The sequence below is a fragment of the Pollicipes pollicipes genome, unplaced genomic scaffold (assembly GCF_011947565.3).
Source record: "Pollicipes pollicipes isolate AB1234 unplaced genomic scaffold, Ppol_2.1 Scaffold_4002;HRSCAF=4701_pilon_pilon_pilon, whole genome shotgun sequence".
Taxonomy (NCBI): Eukaryota; Metazoa; Arthropoda; class Thecostraca; order Pollicipedomorpha; family Pollicipedidae; genus Pollicipes; species Pollicipes pollicipes.
The window spans coordinates 26,004,002-26,018,782 of NW_023596420.1; the positions used below are offsets into that span (position 1 = coordinate 26,004,002).

Sequence of the window (14,781 nt, forward strand, 5' to 3'; positions counted from 1 at the left end):
TCGAAGTTTTCGCACAAACGAAAAGATTATTTAGGAGAAGTAAGAAAATCTCAACATCCTTCGAGTTGTTGGGGTGGGATCCACCTCCTCCCTGGTCTGCCCAAAAATGGTTAGGTTACTGGGCAGTCTCTTCAAATGCTTCACGTGACACCAATCGTGTGCAGTGTGTGTGCAGGGGGGGGGGGATTCATGCGCCACGGCGACACGCGCTGGGACTTGCCTACCAAGGGTGGGCACGAGTGACAGTTATCAAATCAAGACACATTTTAATGTATTCCGGCTCCGATGAGCTTATCAAACCTGGACGTAAACCCGCCTTTGACTGTACTCCGACCGCGGTGGGCTGCAGCTGCCGCTGGTGCCGCCGATGCACCGGCGGCGGCGGCGGCGGACGACCGTCGCCCGGCAGCTGCGCTAGCGGTCGATCACCGCGCGCTTACGTCGCCTCCACGGCTACCGCCCGTGCTGTTGTTAGCAACGGTAGCGCGTCCGTCCCGCGGCGCGCCGCCGCCGGTGCCGACGCCGGTGGCGGCGACGGCGCCCGTTTGCGGCGATGGCGACGCGCTGTTTACCCGCCGCGCTGGCGGCAAGCAGAGATCCTCAGGCTATTGAATGGGGTTATGTGGGCGGGATTTCGAACGGCAACTTATTGGTCTGACGGCACTGCAGGCCAATGAGGCGTGGTTTCGCGCTGGGTCAATTACACAGGTGGCGCGGGTTTACGCCTCGTGAGTGTGAAAGGTTTTTTAGAGGGATTTCGTCTGCTGTGTCAGAGTTCGCCGTGTCTTCTTGAAACTGGGATTTAAGTCTCCTCTCAGCAACAAGAGTCCGTCAGTCTGAAAACACATTGCCACAGATCCCAGTTTCAGCCCTTCACTGATATCTCCGCGGCCATGGCCCAATTTATGTCGACATATCTTCTCGCTGTCTTGATGCAGGGCAGAGCGATAGCAAATCTACAAGCCCAAGCCGTACGGGGATCAATGGAATGGAAAATTAAATAATGTAAGACGATGCGAGACATCACAAATACAGATAAGGCCTACCATCCCGAAGGGCTGGACGGCTGGTCTTTGGGATGTCTTTTTCAAGGACACTATTTTGAGGATTTGAGGCACGAAACTGTTTACGATCATTACGTAAGTTTCGAATTGACAATTTCATGTCCATCAACTGATGCCTAAATGATAATCAATGTTCACGCTTCCGGCTGTCCACATCACGAGAGGCTTTTCCATACCGCGCGACCCTGTCCTGGAACGACTTGTCGATGGTTATGGTGGCCTTTCAAAGACGAACTACCTGTGATGAGCTGTCAAGTAACTTGACAAACATTTCTGAACACGTCAGCTTCACTTCTGAGCGTTGGGGCATTTCGTTGTGACCGTTTTGCGTTGTTCCGCTCTATAAATCCTGTTCGACTGACTCTGTCCATTAGATCATATCAGATCAGATCAGATCAGGCAGATCTCATCCTGACGGAGATGAAAGGCTGCAGACGGGCGGCATGTTAAGACCAAAGCTTTTTTTCTTGTCTCACATCTGAGCCGAGAGCATGCTTCAGTTCGTGGAGATTGCAACAGTGATGCTGGTGCGAATAAAGTGATCCCCCTGTGCGTTGCTAAACACCGGCGCCTTATCTAACTAGTCTGGGCAGTCCAACAACATGAAGTTCAAACTTCTTGTTTGGCTGCAAGCATAATTAAATTGTTTGACATCTGTTTCCGTTTTATCACTCATTTATGGAACACCACCAAAACAAACAAGCCTTCCTGTACTGCTTCGAATCAAAGGCGACCGTCTTCCACATATGTCAGTAGCTCCCTGTATTGTTAGGTCTTGAAAGGCTGTCAGTTCTGTTGGACGCCTGCCAGGCTGGGTCACGCTGTGCCGCCCGCCCGCGTGACCTTTGACAGCCAGCAGATTCCGCCACGGCCCTGCCGTGACAGACGCCGGCCAGCTCATTACCCTAAAGCCGGCCTTTGATGCGACGCCGGCTGGCGCTCGTGGTAGCCTCCGGCACCCGCGCGCGTCTTGGGCGACGGCAGATCCGCTGCATAATTCGCTACCGTGACACTCAAAACAGCCGCCGGGCGGGAACGTCCGTGGTGTTAGGGGTTCTACGCCCGGTGGCATCCGCTGCGTAGCTACGTGATAAGTTTAGTAGCCGTCGCCAAAGCCGGATCCGTTTCACTCCGGCCAGTGCCAGCTGGACGGGGCCCGTGGCTGCCGCAAGAGGGACAGTGACCGTGGCAGGTGGTCAGCGGCACGGTCAGGCAGCAGACGGCGTGGGCCGGGTGTCCGGCGGCCGAAGGGCTTCCACGGCGTCACCATCGACCACCGTCAGGCGACCTCTGCTGCTAATTAAGCAGAACCACGAACTATGGGATCAGCCGTCAGCCCCGAAGGCAGCAGCCCATAGCCCCGCGAGTGGGCGGAAGATCAGAGACCAGGTGAGCAGGAGGCCAAGGGGATGACCACACGACGACTCTTGAGGCAGCAGCCGACCGAGGTCATCATGCGGAGATTCACGGGTTAGCAGGAGACCAAGGAGATTACACGGAGACCCGTGAGTCAGCATGAGACCGAAGTTATCATGCGGAGACTCGCGGGTCAGCAGGAGACCGAGGTCATCATGCGAAGATTCGCGGGTCAGCAGGAGACCGAGGTTATCATGCGGGGACTCATGGGTTAACAGGAGACCGAGTTCATCATGCGGAGACTCATGGGTTAGCAGGAGACCGAGGGGATCACAAGAGACCCGCGAGACAGCAGGAGAGCGAGGTCATCGTATGGAGACTCAAGGGTCAGCAACAGACCAAAGGATCACGCAGAGACTCATTGGTGAGCAGGAGACCAAGGGGATGACACTTAGATTCGTGTGTCAGCAAAAGACCAAGTTAACCTGCGGGTCAGTAATCGACGAAGGGACTTACACAATAAATATGTGTGCGCTGCATGACTATTTGCACTCGACGCGCCCAACAGCTCCATTGCTACCATTGAATTTGCATGGTAGCTGGCCAACCAGTGCAACGCCTTGTGGCCTCGATTTCGGCTGTCGGAATGCCACCTGGTCCCATCCGACACCTGATTTTCGGTCGAACCCATCACCGACTGACGACGCCACGTGGTGTGTGCCTCGAGTCAACGATGCCTTTCGGCTAATGACAGTGCTGGCGCCCATGCCACAGAACGGTGTAACGGTGCGAAGAGGCTGTCTGCTCGCTCAGAAAAAGCAGTCGTGTGTCTTCCGATCGCTCGCGAAGCCCCATTCACTTCCACTATTCGTTGTATTTAAATGATGTCCGTCGGCCGTTTGAAACGTACCTGTTGCAGTGCTGCACGCTTGGGCTATCGATACTTATTCGGAATACTGGGAAACTAAACGCTCTTCAGACGACATTTATAAGAATTTTGGACGTAATTGCAATGTTCATGAACTCTGCCAGTTAAGTCCTTGAAGACATGAGCTGATATATCAATTTTGATCAGTTGGGTGGTGATAGCGCCTGTTTTCATACCAGCCTTTGTAAACAAAAGCATGGCATATTTAGGCGTAAATACAGGCAGTTCATTTCCACTGGGGTCCAAAGACTATGGATTGAAGGATCATCATAATGAACTTTAACCCTAATATCGTGTTTTCTTCTGCACACTGCATCCGGCGCCGTTTTGCAAAAAGGGTAGCAGTAGCAAATGTACGCAAGCGTTTGTAAATCCGATGTGTGACAGGGTATTTTAATGTGCCGGCATTATACAGTCGGTTTAACAAGTGTCTTATGTTACTTTCTGAGTCCAACATTTTCTTCAAGGCATCATTAAATGCATTGCCATCATTTTAAGACAAGTGAGGACGCTGTCCGTATGGACAGTGTAACTTCCTCGTCTGTTGCTGAACATTTTAGATAGCAGTAACATGCGCTCGTTGTAAAGCATAAACACCCACCTAAACACGTTCACATTAAGGCCCAAAAGCACCCCTCCAAAAAAATACCGTTTCAGCTAGTGTTAGACGCCAGTTGCCAAGGCCCGAAATGTTTACGGCTGCAGCGCCAGATTAGGTGTCAAACTGCTGTGCGGGTTGTTATCTAACTGAGAAGCATGACTTTCAGCGATGATCGGAGCGACTTTAGCTGTACTGGCGAGCTTGCGAAATGTTTGGGTGCGTCTAGATATGAACACAGGTGGTTAGAGATCAGGATCATTTCGCGGTGCCCTTAAATGCGGTAGAATACATGGCCAGTGCGCTACATCCTGCTGAGCCAAACGACTTCAAAGAAAAAAGGAAATATTTGTTTTATCCTTTAATTGTTTAAGCTAGCAGCTTGAAACGATAAGGAAAGACCCTCAGCTCTGGTTTTTGGGCATTATGAATTCAAAGTGCGTATGTTCAGTGAATGATCTTCAATATGCCGGGAGGTGCTGTTCAACGACGCTGTGATGCTAAATAACGATCTGGAAAACAATGCAATATTGGACGATGGAAATACGTAATTGGTATATACTTATATAATTCAAACATGAAATACATCTGGTAGTCACGTAACACCAACTTGTATGTGTTTCCACAGCTGAGTGGATCGTTTGCATTGTTCTGCGTATCTTACACGCTGATGTGAACATCCAGCGAATCATTACCTGTCTGGTGCTGCCAGATTGGCGACAAGCAAGCTCAGTACTTATAATAGCATGACATGCCAGGCACGTTGCCAAGAAACGGGCGCAGGTAAAGAGCGTGTTATGCCTCATCTGATTGGCCACGTTTGTCCTGGCATTCCCATGCATGGTTGATGACTGTCGGTGCATTATGGAAAGCCAAGGGCCAGCCACGCGACGTCAGAGGGTGCGGCGGTGGTGAGGAGGCAGCTGGCCGGCGTCGGGCGGCTCTGGCGGGGCAGTTCCCCCCGGAAGGTCGCGTGACCCCACTCTCCGCTCCGTGACCCCACGCCCCGCTCCGTGACTCCCCGACGTCGCCTCGTCCAGAGGTGTGCAGCGGCCGGGGCGACGGCTCAGGCGGCAGCGATAGGCACTAGAGTTGTGACGACGCCGATGGGCTCCGAAACCCATTATCAATGGGACGACGCCAATGGCAGAGAACCCCGAACGACACCACCAGACCCCGAACTAGGGGTGGCGCGGATCAGAACCTTGTCTAGAGAGCTGCTTCGGACTGTTCATGTCATTTTGCCGTGTCATTTATACCAGACGCTTTCGTCATGACCGACGACATGTTTTGTCACGATTCGGTTCGGATAAAATAGCTATTACTGAGAACACAATAAGCAAAAAAGTGCGTAGCCCTGAACACCGGACATTCATTTGTGCTAATAAGCGGGACATCTGAATGTGCTCAGTTCATGACAATCTCATTTGATTTGTTTTGGAAATAGGAGGAAAGGAACTAGGGTGGCTTGAACAGTGTTCTGCATTTTCAGCTCATTTCATTTCTTTACAAAACCATTTCCAACATATTAGAGTCGTCAGGGATGGGCGCGGCACACTAAACGCTACAATCAGGAATCGGACGTTCAGCCATCAATAAATATTACACTGCATCATCATCATTGCATTGTAAGAGTCAGCCTGTCATCATCCGCAGCTTCAAAAGACACTTACCTTGCCTACTCTGTGTCCGCGCTGATGGCACTCGTGACGCGTATTTAACCACGTGGAGATGGAACGCCTCGCAGCGCGACTCCTCGTGACGTGTATCTAACCACGTGGAGATGGAACGCCTCGCCGCGCGCCTCCTCGTGACGTGTATCTAACCACGTGGAGATGGAACGCCTCGCAGCGCACCTCCTCGTGACGTGTATCTAACCACGTGGGGATGGAACGCCTCGCAGCGCACCTCCTCGTGACGTGTATCTAACCACGTGGAGATGGAACGCCTCGCAGCGCACCTCCTCGTGACGTGTATCTAACCACGTGGGGATGGAACGCCTCGCCGCGCGCCTCCTCGTGACGTGTATCTAACCACGTGGAGATGGAACGCCTCGCAGCGCGCCTCCTCGTGACGTGTATCTAACCACGTGGAGATGGAACGCCTCGCCGCGCGCCTCCTCGTGACGTGTATCTAACCACGTGGAGATGGAACGCCCTCGCAGCGCGCCTCCTCGTGACGTGTATCTAACCACGTGGAGATGGAACGCCTCGCCGCGCGCCTCCTCGTGACGTGTATCTAACCACGTGGAGATGGAACGCCTCGCCGCGCGCCTCCTCGTGACGTGTATCTAACCACGTGGAGATGGAACGCCTCGCAGCGCGCCTCCTCGTGACGTGTATCTAACCACGTGGAGATGGAACGCCTCGCCGCGCGCCTCCTCGTGACGTGTATCTAACCACGTGGAGATGGAGCGCCTCGCCGCGCGCCTCCTCGTGACGTGTATCTAACCACGTGGAGCTGGAGCGCCTCGCCGCGCGCCTCCTCGTGACGTGTATCTAACCACGTGGAGCTGGAGCGCCTCGCCGCGCGCCTCCTCGTGACGTGTATCTAACCACGTGGAGATGGAGCGCCTCGTCGCGCGCCTCCTCGTGACGTGTATCTAACCACGTGGAGATGGAACGCCTCGCAGCGCACCTCCTCGTGACGTGTATCTAACCACGTGGAGATGGAACGCCCCGCCGCGCGCCTCCTCGTGACGTGTATCTAACCACGTGGAGATGGAACGCCTCGCCGCGCGCCTCCTCGTGACGTGTATCTAACCACGTGGAGATGGAACGCCTCGCCGCGCGCCTCCTCGTGACGTGTATCTAACCACGTGGAGATGGAACGCCTCGCCGCGCGCCTCCTCGTGACGTGTATCTAACCACGTGGAGATGGAACGCCCCGCCGCGCGCCTCCTCGTGACGTGTATCTAACCACGTGGAGATGGCACGCCTCGCCGCGCGCCTCCTCGTGACGTGTATCTAACCACGTGGAGATGGAACGCCTCGCCGCGCGCCTCCTCGTGACGTGTATCTAACCACGTGGAGATGGAACGCCTCGCCGCGCGCCTCCTCGTGACGTGTATCTAACCACGTGGAGATGGAACGCCTCGCCGCGCGCCTCCTCGTGACGTGTATCTAACCACGTGGAGATGGAACGCCTCGCCGTGCGCCTCCTCGTGACGTGTATCTAACCACGTGGAGATGGAACGCCTCGCCGTGCGCCTCCTCGTGACGTGTATCTAACCACGTGGAGATGGAACGCCTCGCAGCGCACCTCCTCGTGACGTACATTTATCCACGTGGAGAAGGAACGCCTCGCGGCGCGCCTCCGTAATAACAGACATTTGGCAGCCAGACCGGCAATGTCAACATCCGCCAACGAACTAGAACAGAGTGAACCTGCCCACACAGCACCAAAATCACTTCCCGCTTGATTCCGGGCTAAAGTGGAAGGCATAGCTCTGGGTATAGTTTACATGGAAACTGAAAACATGGTTTTCGTATGTCAGTGATTTTTGCCTTGCTTATATCCAGATAGGAAGTTAATATTCGCTTTCATCAGGCCTGCTAAAAAGAGACCGGAAAAGTCCTGCACAAATGTTGAGTATTTAATGATTTAGCTAGACATTGAATGCTGGACGCAACTTTTTGAGTGAGTAGAGACAGTCGCAGGTGTGTTAAAACTCTTCAAAACCCTACATGTTTTCATCATTCCTACAAAGTTTCGAAATCATTCAATCGTTTCAAAAATGTGTGCGTGGTAAGCATGCGTGAAACAAAGTATCAACAAAGTTGAAACCAGGACGCAAGCAATTTTTCCAACATGTTCCGCGAGTATTTATGTGACACTTCCAGCCACTTTGCTAGACGGTTGGGTACTAACAAATGTTCCATACGCACATGCAGGTGTACAAACGTGTCCATGCACGTTGCACATGTGACACCCGCATCCTGATCACTCCTCATGAGACTTTCCTCGTCGCGTCAATGGTGAATTAGGACAACACCACCTTCGGTCCGCATCACCCCCTGCATTCCATGTGAGCTTGGCAGTTGGCATGCCCGGCAATTGGCGACCATAAATTTGTCACCTGATAGGTAATCCGGCCTTGACCCCAAACGTTGGAGGCTTTGCTTAATCGTCAAATACCGACGCTAAATGCCGGCTTTGTCAAATTGCAACGGTTTGCGGCTCTCAAGCTGATAAAACCCCGACAGTTAGCACGGAATTTGCTTCTAGTTCGAAGGCGGAATTTGCATTGCCTCGTGATCTGTTTTAGTGCGTGAACCCACCAACCTTGCGATACGTATGATGCGGGGCCTGTTGAAAAGGTACCTTGTCATGCACACAATTCTATCCATTTGACGTCGTTGATAAATCCGATCACTTGTTACTACGGGAGGTATCCCTAAGCTCCTTGCATGTCGTGAACCTACCAGCGTGGTCCGCCTGAGGACTGTGAAAATTGGGCTCGGAGGCCCGCCCCTGGAGGCTATGGGTACCATACTGGGAGTCGGGGTTAGAGATCGTAGCGTATGGGGGGGGGGGACGTAAACCACTGTGGGTACCCGACTACCCGACTGGGGATGGGGGGGGGGGGGGGCGAGCCTCTGCTGAGGACCGTAGCATCTGAGGTGAAAGGAGCCCCCGGCTGAGGACCGGGATTCCTCGGCTGGGACCGGGATTCCCCGGCTGGAGACCGACTCACCTTCCATCCGCTGATTGATGTTGCCATCGAGACCATTGCTGTGCTTGCCGACGCCGGCCGGCGCTGTGATGACGCCGTCTTTGCTGGCGTTGCAGCCCATTCTACAGCGTTGCCATCCAGGCTGAAGCCGCAGTCTGCAAACACCGAGCAGGGCGATTCGAGTTAGTGCAGCGATGTCAATGACTGATGGTCCCAAGGCCCTAGCTGGAAGACTGGCGGGTGCTCCCAAAGCCCTATCACAGAACACTCTGAAACCAGGCAAGAAGGCGCCCAATGATGTAGGTGGAGGAACACTCTAAGCATTACTAGAGATGTGCCCAGTTATCTTGAATTTACACGGAGAGGTAATCCAGGCGCATCTAAGATGCGCCCCAAACCCAGGTAGAGGGACGGGGTAAACAAAACAAGTCGACGGGCACCGAAACTTAGACTTAGCACTCAGGTAGATAGGAGCACCCAAAGCCAAGTACAGATCGCTGTTAAACTCAAGAGAGTGAGATGCTTTTAAGTCTAGACTACGGTCCGGGTCAAGCTGAAAAGAAGACTCGAAAAAGTGGATGCAGGGCTCCAATAAACCAGGAAACGGGCACCTAAGTCCTCAAGCTCAGGCAGTGGGCACCTCAAGAGCTAGTTAAGTGGAGTCCTAGACTCAGATAGAGCAGTGCCCGTTTGAGGTAGTGTCTTCTGAGGTGGCGGGACATGTCAGCATGAAGGGGGCCAACTGGACTTGGGCCACCGGATCTGAAGGCAGTGATTTTTTAATGAAAATACGTAGACGTCCATTGTCGTGGGAAAACTGAGGGCACAAAGATCCATTTTTCGAGAGAAGTGTGGGGGACATTCACCTTCTAACCTCTCCTGTTTATATTCAATACCAGGACGTTCTGAATCCTAAGGCCGCGTTCCCCATTGACAAAGTACCTCCCTAAGTTGCTACCTATGACGTCGCAAGTGCCCACGTCATACACAAGAGACTGTACTTCAAACCAGAGGAACTGCCGTGACGCACTGATCTACGACGTCATAGGTTGTGACATGGGGACGGCGTTTGGCAGGTGGGAACTCGGCCAGGGTATAAAAGAGCGCTGAACGAGTGGGAGGGTGCCCGGAATGTCAATCGACGCTTGAGTCGTGCGCCACCGTGTGGTAGTCTATGCCTTCAGCCACTGATTTATGTAATCGTCTCTAGGTAGACGCATAAACAACTGTAATCCATTGAGCGACTGGGTTTCCTTCTGGTAAAAACATAAATAGCATACTTTGCGTTTCTGAAGGAAAGTACGTCTAAGTGTGCAAGTTGAGATGCTCTGGTAATGAGAACTTCGCTTTTGGCTCCTCATCATCATCAGTTATAGGGCTAAAACGCATTGCCTCTGTCATTGCATCGGCGACCAGGTTAAATAAAAACACCTTGCTGATATGGTGACCAAAACGAGAGGGCAGAGCCAAACGAAACTTGCGTTTGAAGGCCTTCGTCAACAGCGAATAGAAACGGCGGAACTCACCATTGTCATATTTTATGTTTGGTATCTTCTATTATTTCAGTGCTACATCATACCATGGCTTACCAACACCAAATATACCAAACACCCACTACCATTTTCAGACATACGACGACATCCGGTGGGCACAGGCCGACATTGTCTGGCCACCATAATGATAAGCTAACGGCATACCGTGATCGCCCGATGTGCCGGCGAGAGGAGGGGCGGAATGTCGCGGTCGTCATGCAAACAGGCAGTGGTATAGCAATCCGTTCTTGCATCGGTTATCATTGCAGCAGTCTGTGTAGTGAGCCTAATTGACAACGTGCATGCATATGATTTTGAGTGTGTGTGTGTGTGTGCAGAGGCCGGTGAAAGAAGAGGAAAAATGAAGGGATGCTGAGAATTGTAGAAAAAGAGTGAGGTGGAGATACGATCAGGGCTAACCGGGATGTGCGCGTGCAGGAAAGGACGTATGTTGTTGTGACGCGTGCAGCAGCACGCATCGCTCACCATTGCTGTATCATCAAACGTCCCAAGCGAGTGGGCTCAACACGGCCACGGAGCGTCTGTGGCTCAAGACGGCCAACGAGCGTCTGTAGCTCAACACGGCCACGGAGCGTCCGTATCTCAACATGGCCGCCGAGAGCCTGTACCTCAACACGGCCATCGACCACGCGGAACACGCATATCACGGGAGCCGAACGGTGGACGGGCGGCGCGGCTTCTGCGCGTGTGCGACAGCTGCCCCGGTGAACAGAAGCTGTCGCTACGAACGAGTGAATGCTGCGCTTTGCTTCCCACCAGCGTCACCAGGAGCTGGGGCATCGGGACGAGAGAAGCAGCCAAGTCGGCTCGGGCGCTGGCGGGCGTGCGTGCCTCGCAGGGTGGCGGCCCGTCGCGCCAGCGTAATCACGCTGCACCGGCCCGATAATCGGGGCGCACAGTATCCATATGTTGGAGGCTGAAGACAGGCCTATGAACTCACTGAGCGGGTCAATTCGCACGAGATCAGCAGGATCACGTAAATTGACACTTCTCGGAGTTGAGTTTCCGCACATGACAGAGGGCAAGTTTGCGCCTGGGAGTGTCCAACAGAGCTAGCTGCGACATCAGCACGCGTACGCTCGGGCACCTGCGCCTGGTGGAGTTTCAAACAGAGCCAGCCGTCACTGCAGTGGGCGTTCGCTCATACACCTTCTACACCTGATAGAGTCTCAGACAGAGCCGGCTGTGACTTCAGCGTGCTCAGGCACTTTATGTTACGGAGGTCTTCTGTGGCTGGTGGAGTCTCAAACAGAGCCAGCCGTCATTTCAGTGGGCGTTCGCTCAGGTACCTTCTGCACCTGACAGAGTCTCAAACGGAGCCGGCTGTGACTTCAACGTGCGTCAGCCCGGGCTCCTTGTGCGCCTGATAGAGAGCCGGCCGTGACTTAGAGGGCGTCCGTTCGGCAACTTCCTGCGCCTGGTAAGGTCTCAAACAGGGCGAACTGCGACTTAAGAGGGCGTCCGCTCGGACACTTCCTGCGCCTGGTAAGGTCTCAAACAGAGCGAACTGTGACTTAAGAGGGCGTCCGCTCGGACACTTCCTGCGCCTGGTAAGGTCTCAAACAGGGCGAACTGTGACTTAAGAGGGCGTCCGCTGGACACTTCCTGCGCCTGGTAAGGTCTCAAACAGGGCGAACTGTGACTTAAGAGGGCGTCCGCTCGGACACTTCCTGCGCCTGGCAAGGTCTCAAACAGAGCGAACTGCGACTTAAGTGGGCGTCCGCTCGGACACTTCCTGCGCCTGGCGAGGTCTCAAACAGGGCGAACTGTGACTTAAGTGGGCTTTCGCTCGAGCACCTTCTGCGCCTGGTAAGGTCTCAAACAGAGCGAACTGCGACTTAAGTGGGCGTGTGCTCGGCCTGTCGTCAATATTCAGTTGGAAGCATTCCTTCGACCATCGATTGATGAAACCATTTTGTGCACCCAAACAAAGGTTTGGCTTTCGCCAACAGCCCAATTAACCTCTAAAGCGGATGGCGGCTTCTTGAACAGGTGATGGATTGGTAAAAGCAGCTGCTGAAGGAATTGATGCACATTATTCACTGAGGTAGACAGGTAATCGAGCTGGAGCGAAGGCACGATCAACAGGATGCCCCAATATCCATTGCTTACACCATGTTTCCCTGTTGCGTTGAACGTCAGTGTTGATGGTGTACTTCTGGTGATCAGTTGCGGCCATGGATCTTTAATGTTTGACTCGAAGTATCATAATTTTTCCCGCTTCGATTTCATGTGCAATTATTCTATTCAATTTACTTAAAATGTAACACAAAAATATGCTTCCATAGTTTGGCAGGCCCGCATTGTATGTGGGCACTCGGGATCGGAGATTATAACAGCTCGTTGAATATTTCAGCTCATTCAATATTGAGTACTAAATCATTGGCATGTTTTTGAGACTCAAAAGCCTACTCAAAGACCACAAAAATATCCACAGAAATGCACAATGTCAATGTTGGTTCTAACGAACAGCTAACGTTGACGTTACTGCGGCGCGAGGGATAAAAGTGAACACTTGTGGTCTATTGCCACTGCGCTAGAGTCACGGGGACACAGGGAGAGTGAGCTGCAGCACAGTGCTGATATATTACTGGTGTATCCGACTCCCGCAGTGGCCAAATTGAAAACAAAGATTCGTAGATATAAAGCGATTGGTTTTGAAAGGCTTCCAAATGCCAGGCATTACGTGATATTAAGAGTGACATCCCGCTCTCCGGTTACGTGTCCTTAGGAGTTATATCCCGCTCTCCCCCTTATGTGACATCCGGACTGACATCCCGCCCTCCTGCTTATGCAACATTAGGAGTTATATCCCGCTCTCCCGCTCATGCGATATTAAGAGTTATATCCCACTGGTATTAAGAGTTATATCCCGCTCGCCCGCTTATGCGACATTCGGAATGACGTCCCGCTCTCCCACTCATGTGACATCAGGATTGATATCTCGCTCTCTTGTTTATGCGACATTAGGAGGTATATCCCGCTGTCCCGCTGTGTAAAATCAAGATTGATATCTCGCTCTCCTGCTTATGTGACTTTAGGAGTGACATCCCACTCTCTCGCTTATGCGACAATAAGACTGGCATCCCGCTCTCCTGCTTATGTGACTTAAGGAGTGACATCCTGCTCTCTCGCTTATGCGACAAAAGGACTGGCATCCCGCTCTCCTGCTTATGTGACTTAAGGAGTGACATCCTGCTCTCTCGCTTATGCGACAAAAGGACTGGCATCCCGCTCTCCTGCTTATGTGACCTTAGAAGTGACATCCCACTCTCTCGCTTATGCGACAATAGGAATGACATCCCGCTCTCCTGCTCATTTTCCATTAGTAGTGACATCCCGCTGTCCCGTCTTTGTGACATCCCGCGTTCCGACATCCCGCGAGCGCGTAATGAATTCTAATGCGACACACAGGCTTACTAACGAGCTACCAACACTACGCGGCTCTGAAACGCCTACATAGCTGCCTGCAATATCTGAGTGAGCGGCCGTGGAAACGAGCTCCGCTCGTCGCTCTCACCGGAGTGCGTGTGGTGGCCGGCGCCGTGCGCGTCGCCGTCTCGCGGGCGCCCGCCCAGTCCGGTCAGGTCAGACAGAGGTCCAGCACGCCGTGCACGCCGGCTGGCCCCGTACTGCACGCGAGCTGCCGGGAACGGCCGGCTACGCCCCCCCCCCCCCCCCGGCCGCCGCTAATACGTCACCCGACCGATGCGTGCAGCGCCGGCGGCGACGTCCGTCCCGTGTGTGACACCTGCGACGTCGATGGAATCGCGGGGCGGCGGTGGTCCCCGCCGAGGTTCAGCCTGGCGTGCTGCTGACGCCTGTGACGGTGTGGGGGCGGCGGTGGTCCCCGCCGAGGTTCAGCCTGGCGTGCTGCTGACGCCAGTGATGGTGTGGGGGCGGCGGTGGTCCCCGCCGAGGTTCAGCCTGGCGTGCTGCTGACGCCTGTGACGGTGTGGGGGCGGCGGTGGTCCCCGCCGAGGTTCAGCCTGGCGTGCTGCTGACGCCTGTGACGGTGTGGGGACGGCGGTGGTCCCGTCGTGGTTCAGCCTGGCGTGCTGCTGACGCCTGTGACGGCGTGGGGGCGGCGGCGGTCCCCGCCGAGGTTCAGCCTGGCGTGCTGCTGACACCTGTGACGGTGTGGGGGCGGCGGTGGTCCCGTCGTGGTTCAGCCTGGCGTGCTGCTGACGCCTGTGACGGTGACGGGGTGGCAGCGGTCCCCGTCGTGGTTCAGCCTGTCTGGTCAGCCTACCATGCTACAGACGCCTGTGGCGATTTGGAGGGGGGGGGGGGGGGGGGCGGTGGTCCCCGCCGTGGTTCAGCCTGCTGTGCTGCTGACGCTTTCGGCCGTTTGGGGGCGACAGCGGTCCCCGCCGGCAGCACAGACCGCTGCCGCCGGCTTCGGCAGCCCGGAAGGGCTGCCCTCAGTGGTCTGTGCCAAAACTCCAGGCCCAGTTCGAGCGGTCCTCTTTGCTAGACCGGAGGCTACGCGTGGGAATGACGGGTTTAACGACACGTGGAGAAGACCAAGTGCACTTACGACGGTGCTAATTGTTAAAAAAAGCTTCCGGATTACGGACGGCACGGTGCTTCACAACGGAAGTGCA

The 14,781-nt window shown here is 54.2% G+C and overlaps 1 protein-coding gene across 2 annotated transcripts in view; it reads right to left on the minus strand.

Annotated features, from left to right (window-relative positions):
• The window catches only part of igl (IQ calmodulin-binding domain containing protein igloo), a 97,062-nt gene extending 83,278 nt beyond the window's left edge, over positions 1 to 13,784 (minus strand). For both annotated transcript variants that reach the window (XM_037216768.1, XM_037216767.1), the window contains exons 1-2: positions 13,695 to 13,784; positions 8,643 to 8,776 (exon numbers count right to left, since the gene is read on the minus strand). In XM_037216768.1, the coding sequence (XP_037072663.1) occupies positions 8,643 to 8,742 (100 nt within the window). In that variant the 5' untranslated portion in view covers positions 8,743 to 8,776; positions 13,695 to 13,784. The remainder of the gene's footprint in view (positions 1 to 8,642; positions 8,777 to 13,694) is intronic.
• Positions 13,785 to 14,781: the final 997 nt, after the last annotated feature.